Source organism: Lasioglossum baleicum, chromosome 10, assembly GCF_051020765.1.
Source record: "Lasioglossum baleicum chromosome 10, iyLasBale1, whole genome shotgun sequence".
Taxonomy (NCBI): Eukaryota; Metazoa; Arthropoda; class Insecta; order Hymenoptera; family Halictidae; genus Lasioglossum; species Lasioglossum baleicum.
Genome location: NC_134938.1, coordinates 16,587,953 through 16,606,802, shown reverse-complemented (window position 1 = coordinate 16,606,802; position 18,850 = coordinate 16,587,953). Strand labels below are relative to the sequence as shown.

The 18,850-nt window shown below is 38.8% G+C and overlaps 1 protein-coding gene and 1 non-coding gene across 3 annotated transcripts in view; both read left to right on the top strand.

The window, feature by feature from the left end:
- Positions 1 to 925: 925 nt before the first annotated feature.
- Positions 926 to 18,850, top strand: part of LOC143212634 (xaa-Pro aminopeptidase 1-like) — a 53,805-nt gene continuing 35,880 nt past the window's right edge. The window contains exon 1 of one of the 2 annotated variants that reach the window (XM_076431600.1): positions 926 to 1,830. In XM_076431600.1, coding sequence (XP_076287715.1) covers positions 1,653 to 1,830 — 178 coding nt within the window. In that variant the 5' untranslated portion in view covers positions 926 to 1,652. The remainder of the gene's footprint in view (positions 1,831 to 18,850) is intronic. The other variant, XM_076431602.1, reaches the window with a different exon arrangement.
- On the top strand, positions 15,502 to 15,574 carry Trnaa-agc (transfer RNA alanine (anticodon AGC)). Its single transcript has one exon. It is a non-coding gene; the product is annotated as a tRNA-Ala (tRNA).

Below are 18,850 nucleotides of genomic sequence, written 5' to 3'. Positions count from 1 at the left end.
CAGATTGAAGGAAAATAGAAGATTGAATAAAAATAAAAAATTGAAGAGAAATCAAGTATCTCATTGTGTTGAATCCATCGTACAAGTACAAGCTCTTAATACAGTAGGCTAGCTTAAGGTTCCAAAAAGCACACATTCTAGAATGAAAATTTTAAGTTCGGTGGATGCTGACAAAGGACCACCTACTGTACTGTCGAAGGCAGAAGAAAGATCTTGAAAAAAGGAGCGAGAAAAAAAATTATAGAAGAAGAACATTTGTCAAAAAAAGCAGGAAAAAGAGAGATACAAAATTAGAAAATAACAGGAACAAGAAATCAATAATAATTTACACGAAAGAAAAAAGATAATTACACAACAAATTAAGGGCAGAATGTAATATACAATAATAATATATTCATATGTGCATCATATTAAAGATTTAATAAAGTTCGATGTTATAGATCAGGCATGGGCAAATTTTTGCTCGATCGGAGGCATTCTCAAGGAATACCCCCACTACTCCCGGTCGCGCGTCTCGCTCCCCGTAGCGGCCATAGTGCTTGGAGCACTATAGTGTCTGTTGCAGATTATATGTATGTAAATTCAATTTGTCCCGGTGTAGGGTTTACTTCTGTCCAGGTACTAGCTTAGATTGGATTTAATATGTCCAACTACACCAGGTTTGAATTATTCTTGTTAATACAATTAAGATATTAACCTAAACAATGATTTTTTTATTTTAAATTACTTTACAAACTCTGAACTGTATGTTAAAACTCTTAGAAAATTTTTTTTGTTTATTTAAAGTGATAAAATTAAAAATAGAAGAACATGCTGTCCAGGCATAGGGCACTTCGCCTTACATCAATTGAATTTTAAATACACATACCAGGTTCTCCGAAAATACCATGAATCCTCGCCGGTGACACAGTGGCAACACGGTAGAGAAGGGGAAGTGTTCGTTGACGACGACACCGTCGATGTCAGCGTAGTAGGTGGCGGAGGAGGAAGAGCAAGAGGCGGAGGCGGACGAGGAGCGAGACGGAGAATTAGAGACTGGACCAGTCGCCCTCGTGCTTTTCGATTCCCCGTCATTCAAACGCTGCCCCAGACAAGCTCCAACAGGCCAACGTACCTCCACTAGATCCTCTTCTCATCAGCAATCTTTCATTGAACCTCCAAAAGTACTCCAACTATCCCCATCAGGACTAGACCCTGCATCAGCTGAACATCATCAAGGTGCATACTATTAAAACCAAGTGCTGGTGGTTCCGCAGACTCCTCTCAGTGAAGAAGTGTGCGAAAGCAGTGTCGATCAGGAATATGTGTCTCCAGTGATCAAACTGAAGTGTAGCACCAAGATGAGACTCCTCACCTAGACCAAACTCTGTGAAAGGAGTTCGTCAGGTTGCGGATTAGGGTAAACATCGTGACGGCGTTTCCATTGACAGTCGCGGAGGCCAATCAGAGGTCGAGTTTACACAGTGAATGGAGAGCCCCGAAGAAAAGGTGGTCGTAACGCGTTTGTAATTCGCTCTAAGCTTATCAGTGATCACCGTCCTCTGGAACGTTGCGTTGCGTTCCTTCTCTTCCCGTTCTCCAGCTTCTCCCGTTCGGAACGTGGTCTCGCTGCTATTATTGCAGTGCCGCCTAAATATAGGTGAGAGAGCCGTATGCTTGACGCGAATCGAAAACAGAACCTATACAGACGCAACGTTCCTCCCTTTTTATTTCGACTTCGGCGTTCCGAGTATCGTGCGACTCGCCGGAATTCTGCTTTTATTTTACCGCCTGTGGATACCAAGATGGAGGGATCTACGTGGTGTATCTTGATCGCCATCTGTGTCGTTGGTAAGTGCAGAGATTGTTTGTGTGCCCGAGGATTTGTTTGTTTGGGGTCAGGGCAGTCGAAACGGATCCGGGTCAATGTACCCCTCATAGTTCCTACTATTGGAAATATTCATTTCAGGTTCCTAATTTGTAGCGAAACCAAAGCAAATTAATGGAAATGGGTATTTATAATACAAAAATAACGCACAAGAATTCAAACTGTCTGTTCTTTATTTAACCGAAGAAGGACTAGTCAGAAGACGTCTGTATCGTTAGCAAGCCGAAACCGAAGAGAAGCTACAGAGAAATTTTTAGGGGAAAGAAAAACCCCTGTTGGGTCCACTCGGGAAAAACAGATGTGGGAGGACCCTTAATTTATTACTCAGGGCCTCTTTGAATTTGAAGGTTGCAGGCCTTCCACTTCTGACCTCAGTCAATGACAAAGACCCGAGGACCGTTAAAATATTCCGGGACACTCTTAGTATCCTTCAACACTCGACTTAATTTTGCAGATGTTCTAACACAAATTGTTGGATAAAATTATTTCAGTTATCGATCGTATATGTTGACTATCAAATTTGTAATAATTAATAATAATTAGTAGTAATTGATCGAAACGGTAGCGCCGAAAGCATCTACAAATTTGATAGCAAATTGTTGGGTCGGCAAGAAAGTAATTTCGGTATTTTAAAGCGAAATGAAAAACCCAATTTTTCTATTCGAGCAACGAATATCAATGAATAGCAATGAATGAAATCGCACTTGGATCAGTTTTTGGCCGATGAGGAACAGAAGTTTTACGAGCGCGGAATTCTGAAGCTACCAGAAAGATGGCAAAAGATCATCGAACAAAAAGATTGGGTTTTCATTGCTCCTTAAAATACCGAAATTACTTTCTTGCCAACCCAATATTTTTAATCAAACGAACGTAGCGGGAACTGCGGGAAAAGATACGGCAAGCAGAACGAAATGAATGCCTCGTTTCGCGGGGAAAGTGTAAAGCACATTCAGCCGACTGCAATTTCAGCAGCGCTCGGGAACGATCCTTAAACAAATCCCATGAATGTTGACATTCTTGAAGGATTTCGGAGTCAAAAGTTTCGCGCTCGTGAATTGACCGCGAGCTCTGTGCTTATTAAGCACCGTGAATGGGCCGCGTTCACACGGATGAAATCAGGTTGAGACTGTTTTCAGAGACGAAGTAATGGCATCGTGACAGTCTTTTCAATTTGCGTTTCTTGAGGAGAAAGAAACTTATTCGTACATTTGCAACATTATTTAATAGATCCGCAGGTTTTTCATGGAAGAGGTGGTGGAAGTGGAGGGGGCATCTCCCCTTACGTCGCGTTGCAACGGATGGATTGGGGGTACGGGCCTCGTGCGGTCCGTGGGCTGCTAGTTTGACAATGAACGTAAGAATTGCAAAAGGGTTCGATGACCTCGCGATTCTCTCACGCGATACCTTGACGAAATTTATCGTTCAGCTTTAGTCCCGACGATTCTCTCCAGGGATGACGATTTTGGCTCTGCTCCACGCAGAAAATTGCCCTGATTCGGTTATAAATCAGTGTTCACTGCTATAGTTAGATCGTGGCGTTACCTCAGAGCATCTGTTGGTTGCCGTGGCGCGGATAATGCGAGCACGATACACATCAATCCTCCTAAGCTGCATCCTGTTGTCCAATTTATATAAAATGTATTAAATTTGATTATAACCGAGCTATTGATCTCGAACGCCAGTGGAAAATCACATTTGCGGCCTGGTGCAACAATCTATCCGAGCCCCTCGATGTACCGGCAGCGTTTCTGCAGTTAAACACTTGTCGTATTTTCATCGTTATTAAAAAATGACGCGCGTACGGGCGCGCTAAGTATGACAAACGACGAGGGGCAGCGATTTGCGCGGAACATTCGCAGAAGTGGCGGATTGTGCAATTTTGTAACGTCATACGAGCCGAGGTGCGATTGCGTTGGGGACACGTGTAACAAATAGACGGACTGTGAGAAACAGAAATGAAATGAACAGGTTTCGATAATTTCATTGGCTGCACTTTAAAGTGAACTACTCCCTCTGTCCCATAATAATAGTAGCAGTTGATGTATTTAATTTGTCCCATAATAATAGTAGCAGAAGGAAATAAATATAGAGCGCAACAATTATTATCAAAAAGCTAGATTACATCAAACAATAAATTAAAGATATTACTCCTAATTTTTATTTCGAGTGTTCAGATAGTTTCTCTGGATTTTTCAATAATTTCGTTACTGTATTTTAAACTTGTAGGTAGGATCCCTTGCCTGCGAAGCTTTCGAAGAAGCGTTCTTCATTGCTTCCAGCATAACTTGTTTTTTTTCATCTCACTTGTACAATGGCTTGATATTCAACTGAAATAAAACAATAGGAGGTGAGCGGAGTGCAGGGGGGCACGTAGAAGGACCCCTCTTTCGGTATTCCGCTTATAAGCGGAATGGTCTCATCGCCAGGACGCATAGTTTCCGAGATAGCGAAAAACTGAATCAAGTCAATCTTATGGCACATTTTGTCAGCTTCAATTTTGTATAGAATGGTCTTATCGCTAGGACGCATAGTTTCCGAGATATAAGCGGAAAACCGAAAAAGGTCCAAACCTAACCAGTCCAAACAAAGACCCAAAGTTAAAAATTGTGTTCCTTCCATTTCCCTCTACAACTTTTCGTTGACTGGTCTAATAATTCCTATTTAAATATTCACTCTCTGTAGCAAGTGATATAGTAGAATTATTATGGGACAGAGGGAGTATAATGCAGTACAGGAATTTCGACGTTTCCAATGCAATGAGAACGCTCGCTGTTTACGTTCGTCTCGGGTGACATAGACGTAAGTCACAGCTTGTTTATAGTACTGCCCGTCCGCCAGACGATGGCTAGACAAAGTGCTCACGTTGTCTGTCCCGACTCCCCTACCGTCGCGCGCATTGTTGCTACTAGGCGAGGAGACGATGACGAAGAACGACAGCGGTCATATCGAGACCGAGTGAAATGGCACGACGACGTTACAGGCTTGACACTAGAGATGCAGTTACCAATAAGATTATTGATCATATATCGATAAACTATGTTTATCTAATGTACAGGGTGATTCGGGTAACTGGGACAAGTTACTGCTGTTTTTTAAATAAAAATAGTAGAGGAAAAATTAATACAGGGTGAACATTATAAAGACGAATATCTCGAAAAATATTGATCATACGCAAAAATGTTTGAGATGAAAATTGTTCAGTACCGAAAGGGACATCATGTGGTGGGATTTTTATTTTTCCCGATGGACACTCCTAGGTGAGCTGAAGGTCACCTTGATTTTTTTTAATGGAAAGACCTACTGTCTGTATCATGAATCGATCGACTATCGAATTCTGAGTAAAAATGTATTGACCCCCATATGTCCTAAATCTAATAGTTAACGAGATATTATCGAAACAATTTCCTTTCTTCTTTGGATAATATCTCGTTAACTATTAGGTTTAGGACATATGAAGGTCAACACTTTTATACTCAGAATTTGATACTCTGTCGATCTACGGTATAAAAAATAAGACATTCCGTTTAAAAAAGAAAGTTGACCCTCGCCTCACCTTGGAGTGTCCACCGATAAAAATAAAAGCCCCACCGCATGATGTCCCCCTCGATACTGAACAACTTCCATCTGAAACATTTTTGCGTACAATCAATATTTTTGGAGATATTCGTCTGTAACGCTTTATAATGTTCACCCTTGTATATTGGGTTGGCAAGAAAGTAATTTCGGTATTTTATGGTGCAATAAAAAAAGCCAATTTTTCTATTCAAGCAGTGAACTTTAATCAGTAAAATATTTCCAATTTTGTTTGATGATCTTTTGTCATCTTTCGGGTAGCTTCATAATTCCGCGCTCATAAAACTTTAAAATTTTCCCAAAAATGGCTTTTGTTTCACTATAAAATACCGAAATTGCTTTCTTGCCAACCCAATGTGTATCACAATACGTCCTAACTTCCAAAGACCTTATTTTTCATCGTGGATGCACCGAAACTCTCCAGAGAGATGGTCGGATATGATGCTCGAGGATTTGTATCGTTTTAATAAACTCATAAAAAGTTTTTCCATAAAAAGTGCGTGGTTTTTACATACCCATAATCCAACGAAAGAAAATCAAGTGTGAGTACTTCGGACAAGGACTCCAACGGGTCACTTAGCGTCGAACTGGAAGAAAAGCAACGCGTCTCTTGTTTTTTCCCCGGACGAACAGATAAATCTTCGTGAAAGCGTCGGATAAAAGGGTGTCCCCGTTGAACGATAGGCAACTGCAATGCCACGGGACAAGCGGGAAAAGCAGCGGTCTAAAAAAAGGACACGTGGAAAGAGGAGCGGAAATGGACGCGGACCGTTAAAACAGTTCCCCTATAAATGAAAAAGAATTTGACGATGGAGATCGCCGGGATACACAATGAATTTACGTCCTACAATTTCTCGCGGCCCTGTTAAATCGATGTTTTACGATCACCGGGAACGGGGTTGTAGAACGGCGTCGTTCGAAAATCCTCACGCGAATCGGAAATAAAAACGAGACAAGACGAGGCTGCCAGGAGGCGACAGATAAACCGAGCCATTGTTTAATCCGCTGTTTCCCGCGAGCTTCCGGGGATACTGCGTTTTGTTAGCTTCCGCCTGTGCCTCTCTGTGCTCGACCATGTCCTAAAACGCTCGCTGAATCCACTGCATATTTGATGAATCTATGGGAAAAATTTGGTGGGAGTAATTTGGGACAGCAGTTACAAAATTGGAAGATTGAATATTTTCTAACCCTCAGCACTCGAATGGCGGCTTTGAGGCACCGCTAAATATTGCTATATCAGTAATGTAAAACAAGGACCAAAAATAACAGTTATTCTAAAATTTTCTACGATAAAAATCATTGATTAAAAGTTTCAGCATAAAAGTAGGGGAAGTCGGGGTATTGTGAGCCACGGGAAATCGTGAGCCAGCGCCATCTGTGTTTTACTGGTAAATATTGACAGCTGCGAACAACTGTTTTTGAGTTGTCTTATAATAAGGTAATATTTCCACGATCAGTTGAAGTACGCACCCGCATCATTACTTTGCTCTGTTAGCAGATACAAATTCGCTGCGCTCGAAGTATTATTTTCATTTCGTGTTTGGTCTATTGTTGTTACATTTTTCTGTGGATCTAAGCAGGTAACTGTGTTTATAATACTCGTGTGACTTCAAGCTTTCGAAATAAATAAAGAAATTTGAATTAGGTTGGAACAGTTTGAAGGAAATTTAATGCTCTTTTCAAAAATGAAAAGAAAAAGTTCGTAGGATCCGTAGTCTTTGAGTTATAGACGAAATATCAAACACAGGTAACAAAAATCGTGGTTTTTTCCCCCTCCCCAAGTTAGCACAAGGTCCTCGAGGTCGAAAACTCAGATTCGACTCCCCAGAGTACCCCCAAATGACGTGCCAAAATTTCATTAAGTTCGGAAATACTTTCCAGGTAGACGCCCTTTTTTCGACCTGGCGACTGGATTATTACCAACAAGAGACAAAATTTTCGGTTACTATGATCCTTATCTGTAACCAATACGATTTTATTCGATGAAGTACTTGTTGTTCTATGACTTTTTTCTTTTTGGTTATAACAGTTATGGTCCCTGATGTAAACCAATACTAAACGTTTGAGTATTGCACGAGTAAATTGGTATTGCTATTCTAGATCAGAAGAAATGTTTGGTTTTCGCGTTAACATTAAACCTACCATCACCGGTCAAAATGGCTGGTTCCAGATTTTTTATTCTACGATTATTATACGATATATAACAAAAATAATTTCATAAGAAATGATTGTATAGATATCTTTAGTGGAGCATATATTACAATAGGAGCTGCACAAAGTCTAAATAAAATCAATCTTGTCATTTTTACAAGGGAACATGTGTGTACCATTTACTTTTAAGGCTCGATAGGTTTAGTGTTAAAATAGTTCCGAGTGCAAAGTGTTAAAGTTCCACAGGCCAGTTATTAGATTCTGAATGATTCTTCGTGTTTGAAAACCAACGGCAGATTTTTCGGGAGTCCCCGAAATTGGAGAGAAATAAAGATAACGGACATCTGTCTTTCACGGTGGCAGTGACGCGTTCGACAGACACGGAAGTGATAAAACAACAATACCGCGGAATTAAGCGACGCGACGTGATCGTATCAGATTATATCTGAGCAACGTCAAAGATAGCTGGGTGGAGAGACCTTCTATAACCCTCGGAGAGGATGTAACATTGAACTTAACTGGCTAATCATCTCCGGCGGTACAATCCACAGGCGACGAACTTCAAAATAGTTTAATGCGAGTTTAAGTTCTTCGTTAACAATTCGATTTTATAAGACTGTGAAAAATTTTGATGTTTCATCATTTAGAGAGGTACGTGAAACAGGTGCTCCCCACGTCTCACAGAAACATGTTTCTGCTTTATTACAAGCTACTCGTTTTAATGAAATATTACGCGAACGCGGGGACCATTATAATACCGTGCCGGCTGCTTCATAACTTTCCTCTTTATAATTAAACGTAACCGAAACTTCAGACACACTGCGGCGAAGACTTCCGTAAGAACAAGAATTCTAATAATAATTATTATGTATCATTAGACTCCGGATTTTATGCGTTTATAACAAAAATCAGCGAGTACAATCTAAAACGGTGAAAATATTAGAAGACTTCCAGAGTGTTAATATAAACATTAAAATTATTAATGAAGAATATATACAGTAAGCCACGAAAGTATTCGAACGCCCTTTAAAACAGAATAACTTTTTTATGATTGTACCAAGCGACCTGATTTTTTATAATCAATTAGAAGCACTGGTTTATAAAATGATATGCAAAACAGATTTCCAAAGAATTATAATTTACAAGGTTACATGCAAAAATAAAAGACATTTTTTTAAACTTTTTTATTTGGGCTCTTAATGAAAATTTAAAATATACGTTTTGTAGATCTGTTAGTGTAGATGTTAGTTATATATATGCTGAAAATTTCATGGAAATCGATTAACACACACACGAGCTACAAGCGGTTAAAAATGGTGAAAATTTTTTTTCCTGCGTCAACCGATTTCGATGAAACTTTCAGCACGTGTATAACTAACATAGATCTACGAAACATACATTTTAAATTTTCATTAAAGGTCCGAATGAAAAAGTTTTAAAAATGCCATTTTTATTGTCGCATGTAACCTTGTAAATTATAATTTTTGGAAAATCTTTTCTGCATATCATTTCGTAAACCAATGCTTCTAATTGATTATAAAAAATCAGATGGTTTGGTACAATAATAAATAGATTATTCTGTTTTAAAGGGCGTTCGAATACTTTCGTCTGCATATTTTTCTGACTTATATAGACTATATTCAACAGAAGTAGAAGAATTCTGCATAATAATAATATAATTCACTGCACCATCTGTATATTTTTACATTGTCTTCGCTGTTCTTTCTTTATACCGAGTGTCACCAAGAAAACGCTTTCCGAGTTCTTCTGCGAACACGCGTGAGGACAAGTGTAAATATAAATCCACGCATTTGATAATCTACGACCACGAATTTTTCGAAAATCTGCTTCTGCGAAATTCTCGTCTAAATCTTCCGTGACGAATAGTTCGCGGAAAAATAGGTATCAAGTGACAATCGGCCATCGGCCTAAAAATATTTTTTGCAGAACTGTTCTGGGGAACTTGGAACTTCTGGGGGACTTGTTAAAATTATTTAAGAAAGAATAAGGTGTCTAATGGAAGCAGAGAATTTTTCCTTTGCATAAAGATCAGTAGTGCGGTTATCGAACACGTGGCAACTGTTATGCTACAGAGCGCATTGTCGAGTCAATTGCATATTTTAACCGCGGCGCCACGGGAATAACTTAACTGGCAACGTGTTCGCAAACTTTCGTTATTTATAGTACAACCTGACCAACTGTCTCTTCTTGGGAGCATTCACCGAGCAATCGAGACTCATAGTCAAACATAATACACTGGTGGTCAAAATGATAAGGAACCTCGATGTTTTTAGCAATGAACATTCATTTGTACATATATACACGTAGAATTTATAATTAACTTTTATATAATATACTAAAAATTAAATAACTCGTTAAACCATTTATTATTTCTACAAAAATTGACTTTTAGTGTGGGCAAAATGATAAGGCACTTTGAATATACAATAAGAAAACTATTAAAATTCAACAAAATTACACAATTTTTGGCAGTTTTAGTAATGCGTGGACTGTCCTTTACGTTGTATCACTTCAATCATTCTTCTTGGTAAACTTCTATATGTATACAGGGTCATCCGTTTTTAAACGGCCAAACGTTAACCAGCTGTAGAGGACCCCAGATGGAACAACTTTTACCCCTATCACTTTTTTTGTTTCGGCCTTGATTTCCAGATAATTGCAAAAAACCATCATTTTTTGAGTTTACATAAAATTAAATATCTCAGGACTCCAATGATGAATCTTGATGGTTTTTCCTTTGTTTAGTTTAAAATAGGTAGAGGCATCTTTTTTATTGAATAAACTTTTTTGTATGACCTTCGGATCATGGTTTTTTTGGCGTGGGGCACACCGTGGAGCCTGAAAGAAATAAGTTGGAAAGTGGCGGTGTGCCCTACTCCAAAAAAACCATGATCCGAAGGTCATACAAAAAAGTTTATTCAATAAAAAAAGATGCCCCTACCTATTTTAAACTAAACAAAGGAAAAACCATCAAGATTCATCATTGGAGTCCTGAGATATTTAATTTTATATAAACTCAAAAAATGATAGTTTTTTGCAATTATCTGGAAATCAAGGCCGGAACAAAAAAAGTGATAGGGGTAAAAGTTGTTCCATTTGGGGTCCTCTACACCTGGTTAACGTTTGGCCGTTTAAAAACGGATGACCCTGTAGATTTTTTATATCATTTTGATGTATGCTTTCCCCCAAGCTTCTAAAATTGCTGATTTCAATTCGGATACTGTACTGTACTGCTTTCCACCTTCGTATAATATTCTTGACCAGGCCTGGCCAACGCGCGGCCCGCGGGCCGCATGTGGCCCGCCATGTTAATTTGTGCGGCCAGCCAGGCGATTTTATATTTCCATTAAAACTTTTGTTTCTTGTTGTATGTATACAAAAAATATTAAATAAACGAAGTGTCATTGTTATAATGCGCAAGTGCGACTATGAACTCTAGTTCTATATTTGATATCTTTGATATAATTGAGTTTCAGTGCAACAATGAAATGAAACAAATTTTTGCGTCCACATTTTCCATGTTTCGATCCCAGAATGTTCAAGCAATTTACAAGCTATCCATCAACACGAAATGAAAGCGTACACGAGATTTGTTAGCCTTGCAGCTGTTTATATGCAAAATCGTACGCTGTGCGCACAGGAAAGGTGGACTTTACACCAGAGAATGATGTTAGTTCAACTGCAAAGCCTCTAGGTCAGTCTAGGCAGCTGAACCAACTATGCGCAGTATGCATATCGGAAGTTCCTTTGAAAACGTACACCTCACCGGCGTCGAACCACACGTGACGACTCACGGCTGGGATGGATTCAAAGCTGGATCAGTTTGGAATCGTAAAATGCATTTTTAATATCGAAAATACACCGCATCGATTAACTTCGGTAGAATTCTTGGTCATGATAACTAAAATGGTCAAATTCTTATCTTACCCTTTCCACTGTTAAAAAAAAAACTCATTTTAACCTTTTGAAAATAAATCTACCTAACCCAATACCTGTCTAACCTAACCTAATATCTATCTAACCTAACACGTACATAGATATAATACAGGGTGTCTCAGCCAAAGCACAGGCCACCTAACTATGTATCTCCTTTATTTTTAATAAACTTGGAATAATGTTTTCGATGCAACGGTTCGATCAAATTCTACATTATACAGGGTGTCCCAAAATTCGTGAAAATCCCGAAAGGGGGTGGTTCCTGAGACCATTTCAAGCGACATTTTCCTTTGCAAAAATGTTATCTGCGGCTTTATTTAGGATTTATTAACGAAAAACACGGACCAATCAGAGCGCAACCTAGACGCGTGTTGGCACAGTCGGCCAGGCGCGCCAACTGTCGATTGGCCGACTGTGGCAAGTCGTTTCGTTAATAACTCCTAAATAAAGCCGCGGATAACATTTTTGCAAAGGAAAATGTCGCTTAAAATGGTCTCAGGAACCACCCCCTTTCGGGATTTTCACGAATTTTGGGACACCCTGTATAGCTATGTTGTAGGAAATTTATGTAGAATTTGATCGAACCGTTGCGCCGAAAACATTATTCCGCGTTCATTCAAACAATTTACGATCGATAAGAATCCCGCCCTTATTTTTAATGACACAAAAAGAATATTTATGGCATAATTTAAATGGTATCGAAGGAGGAATATCGTAGAAGATCAATTTTTTTTGTCCGGTCATTTTTTCATAGTTTTTTCAAGGTCATCATTGTTTTTTCTCGGGAAAACTTCTTTTTCTTTATTCGATCTTGTTAATGACTTAAGCATACTCAAATGTATTTTTTCAGCCGCTATAAGATGGAAAAAAAAGTTTTTCCGATGAAGAAAATAACGATGACCTTGAAAAAAAACTATGAATAAATAACCGGACAAAAAAAATTGTTCTTCTATGATATTTCTCCTTCGACGCCATTGAAATTATGCCATAAATATTTTTCGTGTCATTAATAATAAAGGAGATATTTAGTGTACATTAATATGTGTTAGGGTCGTTTATTTTCAAAAGGTTAAAATGGTTTTTTTGAACAGTGGAAAGGCTAAGATTTAACCATGTTAGTTATCATGTTTTTTGACTTTTTATGTTTTCAAGTTTTAAAATATCTACATACTTTATGTTTTTTCTTGACATTGATCCTAAAAAGGAGAAGGATATCTTGACATAATCCGAATTTTCTTTTAAAATCATCTTTTAGCTTGACGTTTAGTCAGATCTAACGATTCTCTAATGAATCCACCCACAATCAGTCACCGCGAGGAATTCAAGCGATTCCAATAAACCAGATTATTCGGACAGTTTATTCGACAGAAATAGTCGCATCTATTTTTGCATACCTTTCAGACCAGATGCCGCGACGTTGAAACACAATTTCTCCCACGACGCAACAGATCCTTCGGATTCCTCGGCGTTATGTCAGCGCCCTGTTGTTTTTCTCGGTTTTACCATTCTGACGCACTCTCCACGCTTATCTGGACTCTGAACTCTGAAATATTAAAAACTGGACAGTTTCAGGAGATCTTTATTACCGACCTGATATTAGAAAATAAGCGTAATTTCAAACCAGTGAAAAAAGAGCAGATCCACCGTGGTATTGGAAAATACGAGCAAATGGCGAGCAGGGCCACAGCCGGCAGCAGGAGCCGAAACACACTTTTACCCATAAAATCCAAAACATCTTCCCCGGCGAGGTGTGCCTGCTTTTATGTTAATCGCTGGCAAATTATCGGAAAAGAAGCTATCTCCTGTAGCAGGCTGTCATATGGCGACAGAGGTTCGCAGGATCTCACATTCTCTCGGTCACACTTTCACCCTCGAACAGCTTTCCCTTTCCAGTACACACTATTTCCAAATCCGATAAATGTGTGGCTGTTTGCGTCTACGGTTATCGCTAAACAATATCTGTTGTTCCGATCGAATTAGTGACCACGAGCCCGCAGCCGTATCGGAAATCGAAGTATCGGGAGCTGCGCCCCTGATCGATCATCCACCTCCTACCGTCGTCATCCCTTGATATCCGGTCGATAAGCTCCCTTTGGGACATCGTAATTCCTCATTACGCAGAGTCGATGAGTAACTGTTCGAAAAACAAGTCTGTCCTTTCACCAAGGTAGTAATGCCAGGTCCACATAGCCTTTGAGAGACTCTATTATCCTGTAACAGAGTTGTGTTCCATTACAATTGAATTACTTCGCGAATTATAATCACATTGTATTCAATCATTTGGTAATTCGAAATTCAGTCGCCTCATTCAATGGAATTACAATGCAATTTGTAATTCTGGTCGCTTATTCTATGAAATCGCAATGTACTTCGATGTTGGATCACCAACTAAAAGGTGTCTCAAAATGACCTGACATTTTAAATATTGCGCGCCATTTTTTTATGTCAACTGGCATCAGGAAGTATTTAGGTTTAGTCATGGAGAGTTACACGATCGGGCAACGCATAGAAATTGTGATAATTCACTACAAAATGGTGAGAATGTTGCAGAGATCGTGCGATTTGACGCCTTTGGACTTCTTTTATTTGGGGTTTACTGAAAGGGAAAGTGTATGCCAATGATCCGCAGACCATTCTGGAGCTCAAGGAAGCAATTGGACGCACCATTAATGAAATTAGTCCGCAATTATGCTGAAATGTTATTGAAAATTTCGTCAAAAGAGTGAACCTTGGGCAAATGCCCGGGGACAAACAAAAGGGGGCCTCGAACACAAACCGTGAACCAAGATCCAAATTCTACGTTTTTCTCATAAAGTTATTTAGTTGAGGTTAGGGGCCCCGAAATTCTACTTTGCCCAAAGTCCCAACTAGTTATAACTTATAACGCGTTACTGAACCTTTGCAGACAGGGACGAGGCGGCCATTTATCGCATATTGTGTTTCACACATAACCTCCATGTTTGTACCTAATATAATATTAAAATAAAAACATTCGTACTTTTAAAATAAATAATACGTTTCATTAATAAATTAAAATGTCAGGACATTTTGAGACACCCTTTATTTAGTCGAGTGAAGCTCGACCGGTTACTATGTAGTCACTAACCTTATTCACACAAAAATCAGCACTAAATATGACACATCATTGTAGTCATTTACCTCTCCCTATAAGGGACTGCTATTTAACACCACTAAATATTGCTGTGTCAGTAATGTAAAATAATTGTTACGTTATTAAATGATTTCGTATCGAATAAATTACTAAATATTTGAGTATTGCATGAGCAAATTGAATAAAATGAAATATTCTAGGTTAGAAAAAATGTTTAGTTTTCGTGTTAATAAACTACAACGTTTACTAACCTTTCATCCTAGTAATACAATTATAAGGCACAGTGTACATAATTACTATGAATTATGCATAAGAGGAATAAGAGGTGAAAAGACCTAAAGAACGAACATTCTCCGTGTGGCACTAATCGCTTACGCGGTCATATTCGCTGATGGCAATTGTCGGCAAGCGTTTAAAATTTAAATTAGTTTGTATGGACACGAAGAACAACAAGAAAGATAAGTACATAATCTTGAGAACATCGTAGAGTAGTATGTATAGTAATGTGTGTATAGTATACTTCTTTGCGTTCCTGTGATCCTACGATCTCGGCGGCGCCACGCGATCAAATGAGAAAGCATACGAAATGGGTAGAGATAGTGACTGACTTCTGAATCGTACAATCATGAACAAATAATCTGCGCTATACAAAATCTTATCAGACTTGTAAATCACAAGTTGTAACACAAAGATCATAATTTACATACGTTTATTTTGTTATTTTCATTCAGATATTCTTCATGCAATGCATTTGTCACGTAAAGTCTGTCGTTTTCAGTTTTGCAAAGTTGTCGAAGAGCTCGGTTGCTTGTAACGTGCAAATATTTCGTTGGTACCATCGGGGGGCGTAGCTCAGATGGTAGAGCGCTCGCTTAGCATGCGAGAGGTACCGGGATCGATACCCGGCGCCTCCAAATAATATTTTTTCTTTTATCAATTAATATTGAACACTTTATCTACTGAAACTCCATTGAATGTTAATAAAATTCTTAATCACAACTTATATCCATCGTACGATAATAAAAGGAAACTCAAAATAATTTCTTACATAAAATACAGTAGCCCGATGGATAATCGGGACCCACGTGACATAAGTAAAATATACATTATATTCCAAAACAAATTTTCTATTCTTGAAAATTTATTTCCTTTTATAATACTGGGTTGGAAAGAAAGTTTGTAGTGTTTTCAAATTAAGAAACGAAGGATACAATTAAGGTATTTATTCATGTGTTTATTCAGTAGCACGAGAAGTCACCTCGAAAATGGCCAAAAGTAATAGAACAGAATAGAAAATATGTTATTAAATAAATCTATGAATAAATATCTGAACTTTAGCTTTCAATTTTAATTTTCAAACGCTACGAACTTTCGTTCCAACCCAATATAATCATATTTGTTTATAATCGGGATCCGGTTAATCGAGATCCTATTGTAATCCCAAACAAAATTATTCAGTTACCGAATAGTTGGTTCACGATTGCTGTTAAAGGACCTACATATTTGAAAATCCTCTGCCATGGAGCAACGCAATCGCTATACATGAAGAAACAAATTTTTTTAAAGAAAGGACGGAAGCTTAAAAATAATCTTTTACAAACAAAATGATTTAGTTACGATACCGAATAGTTCACAAAGGATCTATTCGAAAATCCTCAGCCACGAAGCAACGCAATCGCTATACAGTATGTATGTATGTATATCAAGAAAAAAATTGTTTTTAATGTTCAATTATACTACATTGTATACTCAAAAATCAGCCGCGGAGGAAGAAGCGAAGCGCTTACAATTAATTAGCAGCTGTAATCGCGGCAATAAATTCTGGTGAACTTTACGGTGGGAATTATGAGTGACATAATTGACGCGCAATGAATAAGAAGTGACCTGGAACGTAGTTCGCTGTGTTTATCATGGCGTGGCTATCTACACTGACATTGGACAGCGAATATTCAGGTATAGCATTTAGACGTTCTTCGTAGTGCTATCCTAAGCTCGTTTAGCTCCTCCAACTACCTCCACGTCGACTCTGTTCCCCGGTTGATTCTAAACCATGATTTACTAACAACTGCCGGTGAAACTAGCGCCGGGTTCACTGGGCAAGCTGATTTCTAATCCCCTTTCTAACGGCCATGTTTGCAGCCAACTAAACGCACCTATTATTAGATTATGCTATTTACTAACACCAGCACGTCGAGCCGAATGGGGAGTATGTTCAAACAATTTCTACACCAGAGTCTCCAATTTATTAATTATTATATTATAGATATATTTGGACTATTGTTGTTTCATGTATGTTTTTCATTTATTTTAGAAGGATGCGTGTTCGATTCTTTCGACAAGAGAAAAAGTTCAATCTTTCTCAGCTGGTAATTTGTTAGTAAGATGATGTTTAATTGTGAATAATTATTTTCATGAATGTTGGAAGAAATTTTTTGGTTGGAATTATAGTGAAGCCAATAGTCTTGCCTCCGTTGAAGCGTGCATCCCTTCTAGATTCTGTGATCCTGGTTCTTCCCTCGATCTATGTTCTCAGCGCCATTGTTCGGACGCGGTCAAGCGTCCCTTTAGCATAACCGAGGACACCAAGCCCTTTGAAATTCAAGCCCGCAAAGAGTACTACCGTGACAGGCGTAGCGTTCTCAAGGAAGAATGTATACAGGGTGTGCCGTTTTAATCTCGCCACGGTTCTACGAATCTAGTTGTCATCCTTGCTGAGTTTTCGTAGCAAAACAGTTTTCCGAGTGCTGCACTCGATTTATGTTATGTCCAATTATTTTATCGTTTATTTATTATAAAAATTTTAGTTATGTTCGGTAGCAGTGGTAGCACATACATATATGAGCGAACCACTATATTCAACGTTGAAAAATAATAAAAATGTCAAGATGAACAGACCAGCGTGTGTACAATCAATTTCAAAAATGATTACATTTCAACAAATTCAACCGGAAAATTTCGTTAATGAAAAACAGTCCCAAGCTTCTTCGAAACTAAAATGAAATAGATTTATTCGAATAAAGTAAACTTGAAAAAGAAAACAACTTTTGTACGTACGTTATTTTGGGTGTGTAACAGCAACGTTAACAAGAAGAATGTGTTTCCTTTTTATTTCAAGTCTGCTTCTTTTCTATTGCGGCCCTCGCATTCATTTATAATACATAATGAGGCCCTTGGTGGTGAATGAGTTTGACATGCCTGATGTAGACTGTTGGACGGTCAGTAGAACTCTGCTGCTTTACTTACACTGCGGCTTAACACATTACCGACCGGTGATTATTGCGCAATTTTGAAAAATCTATGGTGCATGGCTAAACACTTTTTAATGGAACCTTCAATAGCAACAGGAATTTTCATTGTGAGTTGACATGTCACCCTTAATAACGTAATTTAATAGTTTTATTTAAGATTGCAATGTAAAAGAAAATTTCTATGCTTTCTTTTGGTACAGCACAGTTATTGAAAATCCTACTAATAGGCTTCCAGTGGGTAAAGTGTTAAGTAACATTTCTTATTATCAAAGCGGAAAGGTTTCAGATGCGCTGATTTTTGGGGAAGAGCAAATACAGTTAAGGGCGAGGTATTGTGGCTGTTCCGCTCGGTACACAGTGTCTCATGGTTCAAAGGTGTGTCTCGAGTCATTCTGCCCGTTACAGATTTTACATAAATTTCTTAGCATCCGGCGCTAACGTTCCAACGAAGCAGGCTCGTGCGTCATCCCCAATTTCGCCACGCCCTTTGACCCCACCGCGACCCAACTGGTTCAAAGAAGGTCGCGATGAACGTCACACACCGACACACCCACACAGGCCCGTCGTCGAACACCTTTCGCTTCGTGTTCTCCTGTTGCTCCGCATGTTTTTTCTTTGTTCAACGTTTCAGAATTCACCACCCATTATGACGAGCGTTACCGTGCACCGCGCACGTGTCTCGAGCTCCGTTGAACTCTTGCTTACACACCCCCTGCAACTGTGCGTTACGTGTACGGACGGTGGCGGCCAGCTGCGTCCTACGATCCTAATAATGCGTGTGTAGCTCCGGTGACGTAATGTGCGTGCTCGCGCATCGCGCATTCGACCTTGCATCACACAGAAAATCCGATTCGATTTTATGCATTCGTGGCAGAAACGAGTGGGTACAATTTGGAACGGTAAAAACATTTAAAGAAACTAACAGTACCGTTGTATTATTCA